Here is a 10,356-nt window from a genome sequence, read left to right as displayed (position 1 = left end):
ATTTATAAACAGTTTTCAGCTCAGTGTAGTGACCATGCTAACTTTAAAAATGAATTTCTTTGCGAAGACAATATGAAAATTCGTAGGATTTTCTGTGTTTAGTAGATCTTTAATAGAACTTTTCAAATATGAAAAAAATTAAATCAAATGCCTCATCATTTATTATGATATATTGTGTATTGCATTACTTATTGAACGACCCTCGTATTAACAATGTTGGTTCCAATTATTTTATTGTCTATCATGAACATATTTTGCTTCGTTATTCCTGTGAAAGCAGGTGAAAAAATCGGAATGTCTATGGCTATATTCTTGACCTTTGCTGTGTATGCCACTCTTTTGAGTGAAACGATGCCGTCCTCTGCTGATGACGTGCCCGCGTTTAGTGCTTACCTCATAACACAAATTATTCTCAGTGCTCTAACTGTGATGGCGGGAGCCATTGTTATTTCTATTTACCACAAGAACCCCGAAAAAGTACCGGAAGTGAGGGTCGAGGGAATAAATGTTGACTATCCGAGTGATGAAGAGGAATCGGATAAAGATTTATTTTTCGAATTAAGTTGTCCTACGGTTGACACAATGAGAAAGAATATCGATGCTTCGAAGTTTGAAAAAATATTGATCGTTTGCAACATATGCATCAATGTTGTTTCACTATGTGTTCTAGGCGCTACAATTCTTTAAGAATCAAGATTGAGGGAGTGTTTTTGGACGCATAACAAAAAACAATGAAGTAAGACCTTCATTTAGAAAGGTTTCTTAAGATGTATAAGCAATTGATTTGCTCATTCTCACAACTAGTTCATTCGTATAATTATTTTTGTTTCGATATGCTTTTATTCATATTTTCATAACATGTTATTTCCCGGAGACTTTCAAAAGGCGTTTCTTTTTTATTCTTTGTATTGATTATTTGTGTCCTTAAAAAAATAAAGCTTTATATATGAAAGATTTCTATACAAAAAATGTATTTTTGTTGTTTTTGTATATCAGTATTGTGTATTAAGTTTTAGACGTCGAAACATACATCTCTTGAATGGTTTAATTGTCCTGTGTATGTGTAGAATTGTACTATAATATTTATATGACTAAAAAAATTATTCAGTGTATTGAATAAAAATTCTGAAATTTGACCTGTGCTGTGATCCGATTTTCGCAATTTTAAACTCTACATAAGATTGAAATGAATCATGATACTTTGGGGGGTTGGGGTTGGGATTAAAACACACTTTATTTGATTTAATTGTTGAAATATTTCTACCAAATTATAGACATAATATGACGTAAAAATGATATGACAGGAATCTACGAACTTCCCTCGTATTTGTGTAGGTATGTTGGTTCGTTTGTTTGTTTTTTTTTCTATAATAGTATCCCTTTTATTATTCTCAACTTACATTGAAAACCCACCAATTACCGATGGAGGGCTGCACATTTAGAACTGATTCAATCGGGACTTTGGGCATGAGAGACCCTTTCTACCTTCTTTGAGGTTCGAAATCTGTTAAAACTTTACACCTTGTACTATATAGAAAAAACGAATACTATTCAACCATTAAACAATACAAAATAGAGCACAGCAAACACGGACCTCCAAAACATCGACCGAACAAACCTCTCGTGTGCTACTTTGTCATGATCGGGAAATAACGGGAAAATCCGTCGATTAATTGTGTAAATAATGGCGTTTAAATTAGTTTAAAGAATCTCAAACAGCAATTAACACAATGATAAATTGTATGTGCTGACAAGGCCATTGTATTGACCATAGAACCTACAAAATGATGGCTTTAAACGAGATTGCTAATATTCTTGTTTCGTCAACGTGTTTGTCAATGATTTATCTCGAGCTTATTTCAGAAATTGTACACACATAGTTCATGTTCTTGCGAATTGAACCAACTAAGAGATATACACCCCGTATTTATTGAAGGTTTATCGCTGCTTTCACTGTTAGTAAGGGAAATTAACGATAAAAAAGTTAAAGTCAACATATTTTTCATGAAGTGTGATTTTTTTCGTCTTTTTTCAAGTAAAATATCCAAATATGAAACAGATGGGTCAAGAATATGTTGTATCTAAATGTGATATTATGAAACCTTTTTCTATATGTATTTATTCGTTTTATTTATTTTTTCATTGCGTTTTCAGAAATATAATCTTAAAATTTGATTAACGATTAACCCAAAATTTTATTGCGCATCTGAATTGAGTTGCCTGAGTAAAGTTTTATTCTATGACTTCATTGGCTCTTTAAATTGATTAGTTATTTCCTATTTTTTCATCCAATAATACATTTTCATTATAAGTATTTCTATGTTTGTCAGGGCAGTAATACGTTTCCAAGAAAGAAGTACAGTGTAAATTTATAATCCAGTGTACATCATATGCATCTTATGGCATGTAACTTATATATTTAATGATGTTTTCTTACCATATAAAGATTTGATTTACGTACTTATTTTGATTGCAAACGTTTTACTTTATTATATTTTTGCATTCAAAGTTGTAACTGAAATTATAATGAGTGTAAGATTTCAATTTGAATTGTTTACAGTAAACATTTTTTCTTAAACGTTTACTGTAGGTAAATTACCTCATGTTATTTTCATAACTTCTGTAAATGTGACTTATCGTGTACTTTTTTCCTTTAGATTTATGCCTTTAAATCCTTAATAAAAGATGAAAACATAACATCTGCCTTACTGCTCGTAACATTAAGCTCACCAGGATAATTAATGATTCCTTTTGGTGGAACTTTTGACTTCATCTATTCATTGCCTTTATTAGCATTTTAATAATGATAACAATAGGATATCAACATCAGAATGGAAATACTGTTAATTGACAATATGTCTTTGATATATGTCTACATGTAAATATAGAGTTGAAGGCCACAATAAGTATTTTCTTCATTTTACCTATACGATTTTAGACACAATTTGTTTATTATGAATAACAAAAGTATGTCTCCTAATAACGGGGCACAGTTATTACTAGGAATTCTAATAGATTGTTGAAAGACCCGGTCTCAAAAAAATATAGATATTGTCAATCAGAAACTCAGGCATATTTTTTTGCAGACTTCAGAGATATAATTCTGCAAATGGCAATCCAAATTATACCAAGCGACTTCCTTTACTGCTTATTAAGTAATGAAGGAGAGATCTCGTGTGAATCTGACGTGATGCATAAAGATTCCACTTTTGGTATATGTGAAATCACAAGATTTTTCTTACATCCAAATTTTAAAAACTTTTCTATGTGAAATCACAAGATTTTTCTTACATCCAAATTTTAAAAACTTTTCAACTTTATATACTCCCCACGATAATTAAAGTCCAGGCTTTTTGATATCATTGACGGCTGCTTTATCAATAAAAATGAAACTCGTAAATCTAATTACCTGGTCAATGGTCATTTGCAAAATATTTTGTTAAAACACATTTTGATTGCATATACAAGTACTCTAAAGTTGACATCAAAAAGAAGCTTAAGATTCTGATGAACGGCTATTATCCGTGAAATTTCATTGCTCACAGTCCCTCTGGTTCTGTCTTAGTCCATGCTATTGGACTGACTCTGCATCTCGTAGTAATCCCACAATTTCTCCTCAAACAGCATTCCAGTCTCAATATTGAAATTTCCTTAGGTAAACGCACCGGTATGTTTTTGTCGACATACGCACCCACCAATACTTTGCCACACGAATGAACAGAGGTTTTTACACAATCTGCTTGTACATGTACCAGTTGCTGAAAACAAAACAGTTCTATCTTCAGATTACTGTTATTCGATCCATGTACTCACCTTCATCTTCATTTGATTTTATTAATGACACATTTTTTTCTTATCTCAGATCTACTACGCTTACCCGTTTTGCAGTTGATTAACAATGTCTTTTTGACAATATGAAGTGCAATTACTGTGACCTGGAACTTAAATTCAAAGATGCAATTGGTGTACTCCCCGCTGGGATAACTGGTCACTAAGTGCTGGTAGATGTTACAGCTGTTAACGGTATGTGTGTGCAGCTATGCGGAAAGTTCATCGTGGGCATAAGAAGCATAGGGGACTACTTAATTTTAAAAACTTTTCAACTTTATACACCCCCATGATAATTAAAGTCCAGGCTTTTTGATATCATTGACAATGGTTTTATCAATAAAAATAAAACTCGTAAATCTACTTACCTGGTCAATGGTCATTTGCAAAATATTTTATTAAAACACATTTTGATTGCACAAAGAGGTACTCTGAAGTTGACATCAAAAAGATGCTTAAGATTCTGAATAGTAGTTTTTAGAGACAAGATCTTAAATACAATCCTTTTGGAAATCCCATGTATAGGAGTTTCGCTCCGTTATTAGCAGACGAATTTTTGTATTCAGATGAAGCAGCAAACTCTTACGCGTAGAAAGAAGAAAACACTTGCTTGGGCTTTCGCCAGGTTGAAGAAAATACTCGAAATGGGGTATTATCCGTAAAATCGCGTGTAATACCGGATATTAGGGTATCGTTGAATCCGCGAAATGGGTATAGGCGGTTTAATCACCCAGTAAAACTTAAACAATGGGATGGCGCATGTTGCCGAGTTAATTTCATCTAGATACTCATGTTTTCTAAGTGTATCACTAGCCAAGTAAGAATTTGGGCGTCAAGATTAATGCGCACAGGACAACAAATACCCCTGGAGTTTAGTACATTTCATTACCTGCACCCAAAAAGGCGTTCGTTTCGCTTCATATTTTTCATAATGTTGAAAGTATTTGCATCTTCATCGTGTTCATACCCAACATAACAGAACTGTTAAATATCAGAATTCGGGAATTTATAATAATTGCCCATCAACACGACAAACATGAACAATTTGTAAATAAGTCAAATTATACGGAAACACATTTCGCACACAAGATAATGCCATGCGTAAACAAGGGAATGTCTATCGTATCCAATTATGAGTCATTTATTGCTTTAATATTCATCTTGTGCAAAATATCAAAATCATATATTGTTTATTGTATAAGAATGTATAAATTAATGTAAAAATTTCTTTTTTTTATAAATCATGCATATTTTCAGAATATGTCTCCAACATTTTAGCAGAGGTAATGATAATTTCAGGAATACAGCTTGTAAGAGAAGTTAACTGTTGCATGATCGTTTAATTTCGCTAAGTCATCATTATTTTACCATTCCTTGTCTATTTAAAAAAAGGGGGATTGAAAAGCCGTAACGGTTGTGAATAGAGTTTTGAGCTAAACCTTACTGATTGTTAAGGTTATATATCTTAAATTGTTAGGAATATTTATTCATCAATAAAAATTATATTTCCGACATCGCCGTCTTGGGTGAATAGAATACATCATATCTTCAAAATATTCGTGCTCTAATTGTTTATATGCCGATTGCGGAACAAATCGAGGTAAACAAAAAGCAACCTGTTACGTGTACAAGCTTCAAATTTCATGTTTATTTTTAACATATTTTTTCATCATAGATGAGTGTTAAAAAGTTATTGAAATGCGTAATTATACGTACATGTATCACAGATAAAATAATTTAAGGAAAAGAAAGAAGACAGGAAATTTTTAAGTTTTTTATTTCTCTGTCGCGTGACATTTTGTCTTTAGAACCAATCAGATGTGTTTTACAGTATATTATAATAAGGTATTAGATAGCGATACAAAAAATCAAAATAGACAACAGAAGGGAAAATCTATCCTGTTTATTCAATAGTATAATAAAAAAAGAAGTGGCTATAATTTTTATGAAAATTTTAATGTCTGAAGAAGAATTATATTCTCAAGAATTAAGACAAGAGTGTCCATGGTGCAATTGAGCACTCCATTTATTCCAGTTTGTTCATTAATATGGACAAAACGGAACAACTATGAAAAATGAAAACGTTACTTTGTAATTCATTTTTTAATATTACCGTACCTCGATGAATATTGAGAATGTGTTATTAGCACATGAAAAAAAACTACACAATTGACTTTTATTTATACCCCCCCCCCCCAAAAAAAAAAATAAATAAAAGCCAGAAGAAAATCCTTTTCACATGATTTCTCGTTCTCAATTTTCACACAAATGCATAAAATAAAGGTAAAATAGTATATCTTGCATCAATCAAAATGCAACCAGAATATTTGTGGTGTCTTTGAAGGAAATTTCCATACTAAACTGACAGAAAATTCTCTTAAAAATACTCACCTTAAATTGATTATTTTCAACATTTTTCCTAAGTTTGTTATTTAATCTTATTTTATTTTCTTCTTTATGAAAACGTCGGTATTCCTCATCGAAGAGATATCCAATTATGACTCGCTTATACTGTCCTTTCTATCTGAAGAATAATTTATATTTCACGTGAAAGGGACACCATACACTTTTAGTGAATAGTACAAAACACAGCGTTAGTCTTTTAATTTCTTGTTCTGCATTTTGTGAATAATGCACAAATTGGAAAATTAAGTCATGGAATACTTAAGTGGGAAATTAAGACAAACGAAGTGTAGTGCTTTGTTTTTAGAAATTATATTGAAAAATAACAACGCCATCGCGTCTTCTTTGTTACCCTAGCAGTGTTTGTCGTGTGATTTTAAACATATTTGACAACCATATAAATTAGGTTTAATAAAAATAAATCCCCAAGATACTGATGTACAAATAACAATAACTGGCATAATGCGCCGTTGCTTTATTTTTTTTTTTATAGAGAGGTGCACGGAATACCCGATTTCGCGGATTCAACGATACCCTAATATCGAGTATTTTACGCGATTTCATGAATAATACCCGATTTCGAGCATTTTCTCCAACCTGTCATTAAGATAAATCTTCAACGTATTGTCAGTCAACTAATGAATGGTAATTTCCATTCCTTTGTCGATTTGTCGATACGATATATCCTGGTGATCTTGGGATAAAATACTCTTCAGAGTCTGAAACATCTGTTTCACACTTAAATATCTTATTTGAAAAAGACATTAAACGGTAATCTAAAAACCTATTGCGAGCTCTATGATAAACGTGATGGCTTTATTTTTCCTATCGTCAAATTCAAGTTGCTTAAAGTTACTTATGTAGCAATATATCTTCATCATCTGCTTACGGAATTTATATTTCTCTGTTGATTCGATAAGCAAGAGGATGCTCGACATATGAACAATTTCTAAAACGAGGTAATTATAAGTTATTGACAAAAAAGTTGATGAAACAAGTATATCAGCAGTCTCGTTTACACTCATCAGTTCGTAAGTTCTATGGTCGATACATGACCTTGTCAGCAAATGCAATTTATCATTGAGTCAAATGCTGACTGACTTTTTTTCAAATTTATTGTTAGTCCATGGATAATACATTGAACCGAAGACGAATTTTCCCGTTATTTCGCAATTAAGACTACGTTTGTAGGAGCACACGGTAGATGTGACCGGTCAGCAGGGGATGCTAATTTCTCCATAGCACCTGATCCCACCTCTGATGTTTTGGAGGTCCGTGTTAGCTCTGTTCATATTTTGTATTGTTTTATGGACTTTAATATTGAATTCGTATCTCCATATTCTTCATTTGTTATGAAGGGGGATATTTTTATCAGGTCCCATGGGATTTATTTCATGTGTATTTTGCATTTTGCAGATAAACTTGAAACAGCTCCCTAAACATTGGCATGAATATTTTATTTTGTCTATAACTCCCGAAAGATATCAACTCCCCAAAACTTATTGTTCAGCCGTTTTGTTATGCATTATTTATATGACATGGTCTTTGATTTTGAAAGTAGTTTAAATAATTATTTTAATGATATACATCGGCATTGATTATTTTTTTCCGAGGCTTTGCAGAATTATATAACATGCAGCATTTTATTTGCTTTTCAGCAAAAAGATAACATCAAGAAAAACCAAAGGATATCAATCAATCATCTAAAATTTTCTTATAATGGATAGCAGGGCTATTTTTATAATATTATTGGATATTTTTGGAAAAATCCTTCACGCATATGGGAATACGAATACGGAAAGCAACCTTCGAAATTATATTTTTCATAGCTACGATCGGTTTAGTACTCCTGTCTTCAAAAGTACAACTGACAAAGTTGAAATAGGAGTGGGACTTTTGCTTTATAGCATCGAAAACGTGGACGAAAAATCACAAACATTTTCTTCAGTTATTGAAATAATGTACATTTGGAAAGATATCTTTCTAAATTGGAATAAAACTGAATATCAGATAAACGTTCTGCGTGTTCCTGCCGAGAAAATATGGGTCCCAATGATTATCAGTGAAAATGAGTTAGAAAGCAAACGAATGATGACGTTTGAATCCGTCAAAAGCAAAGATGCTCTTGTTTTTCATGATGGGTTTGTGCTATTATATGATACAGTGAAAAGTACCATTCAGTGCGAAATAACTTTATTGAAATACCCTTTCGATGAACAAACGTGTTCATATAAATTTGATACTCCAGGATATTTAAATATAGAGATATCGGAGAATCGCTCAGATTTTATGACATCGAAATTACAGAAACACGGAGAATGGAGTTTCGTATCTTCTGAATTAAATATTCAGAAAGGCCAGGGAAATAATACTTTCACGCTACATATTCGAAGGCGTCCACATATGGCTATACTGACAACGGTTATTCCGATTGTTTTATTGTCTATCATGAACATATTTTACTTCGTTATTCCCGTAGAAGCAGGTGAAAAAATCGGAATGTCTATGGCTGTATTCTTGACATTTGCTGTCTATGCCAATCTTTTGAGTGAAACTATGCCGTCCTCTGCCGATAACGTGTCCGTATTTAGTGCTTACGTCATAACACAAATTATTATCAGTGCTTTAACTGTCATGGGGGAGGCCATTATTATTTTTATTCATCACAAGACACCCGAAAAAGTACCGAAGGAGGTCAACAGAACAAATGTTCACTCTCCGAATGACAAAGAAGAAACGGATAATATTACATTTTCCGAATTAAATTGTCCAAAGGATGACACAATGAAAAAGAATGTTGATGCTTCAAAGTTTGAAAAAATATTGATCGTATGCAACATATTCATTAATGTTGTGTCACTATGTGTTACAGGCGCTATATTTCTTTATGAATAAAGATTGAGGAAGTGTTTTGGACACCTAAAAAAAACAGATGACTGTGTAAGACCTTCATTTAACTGGTTTCTGAAGATGTATACATTAAATGATTTGCTCGTCTTCAGTACAATTCCATAATTAACATTTTTCGATTCGTTATGTTTTTATTAATATTTTTATAATATGTCACTTCCAAGAGACTTTCAAGAGGCGTTTATAATATAAAAAAAAAACTACGACGTTTCTTTTTTTTTCTTTGCATTTATTATATGTGTGCTTAAAAATTAAAAATAATAATAATATATTTCAAATTACAGAAAGCTTAAAAAAGTATATGAGAGATTTCTCTACAAAATGAAATTGGTTTCACATTACAGTATTCATGTATTAACTTTTAGAAATCAATACATACTATATCTTTTGATTGGTGTTATTCTCCTATCAATCTGTGTATGTGTAGAAGTCTACTTTAATATTGATATGACTAAAAGCTTATTTAGTGTATTGAGTGTTAATTATGAAGTTTTGACCTGAGCTGCAATCTGATTTACGCATTTTTAATATCTCAATAAATTTAAAATAAATCAGGCTACTTTGGTTTTTTAACACACATTTGATTTAATTGTTAAAACTGCCGAACAACTGACTGCCGCATGCTTGTAGGTATGTTAGTTCGTTTGTTTGAAATATATATAAAAAAAAAAGGAACAGTATTCAAGCTCAAAAGTCCATTAAACAATACAAAATAGGAGCAAAGCAAAGACGGACTTCAAAGCATCAGAGGTGGGTTCAGGTGCTATGGAGGAAAGAGCATCCCCTGCCAACCGATCAAAACCGTTGTGTGCTCCTTTGTCATGATCGGGAAATAACGTAAAAATCCATCCATTCATTGTGTATAATGTCGCCAAAATCTCAAGCAGCATTTAACTCAATGATCAATACCGTATAAGCAAAATTTTTAGCGAGTATTTAATTTTGGCATTATTAGCGAGAGTTCTGAGATCGCTAAAATTAAATATCGCTAAAAATAAACTGTGTTTAATTTCTAATAGCTTCTTTTGTGAACATTCCAGCTCAAAAACACAATAGGCGAAGCAATCAGATTTAGCGGAAATTCATTTTTGTAGAATAAAGCTTTAGATTGCATGACATTTGATCTTGAAGGAAACTGACTGAACCCTTTTTTTAATTTCATGTTTTAAACGAGGAGAGCAATCAGGAGTCTTCTCTTCTTCATATATCATGTTG

The 10,356-nt window shown here is 32.0% G+C and overlaps 1 protein-coding gene across 1 annotated transcript; it reads left to right on the top strand.

Annotated features, from left to right (window-relative positions):
* The first annotated feature begins 294 nt into the window (after positions 1-294).
* Positions 295-9,126, top strand: LOC134261217 (acetylcholine receptor subunit delta-like). The gene is made up of 2 exons (XM_062743677.1): positions 295-573; positions 8,242-9,126. The coding sequence occupies exons 1-2, from the start codon at positions 295-297 to the stop codon at positions 9,124-9,126; spliced, it is 1,164 nt and encodes a 387-aa protein (XP_062599661.1).
* Positions 9,127-10,356: the final 1,230 nt, after the last annotated feature.

Source organism: Saccostrea cucullata, unplaced genomic scaffold, assembly GCF_032062105.1.
Source record: "Saccostrea cucullata isolate Sc308-1 unplaced genomic scaffold, CSIRO_AGI_Scuc_v1 ctg13913, whole genome shotgun sequence".
Classification (NCBI taxonomy): Eukaryota; Metazoa; Mollusca; class Bivalvia; order Ostreida; family Ostreidae; genus Saccostrea; species Saccostrea cuccullata.
The sequence above is the reverse complement of the archived record's forward strand: the minus strand, read 5'-3'. Positions and strand labels throughout refer to the sequence as shown.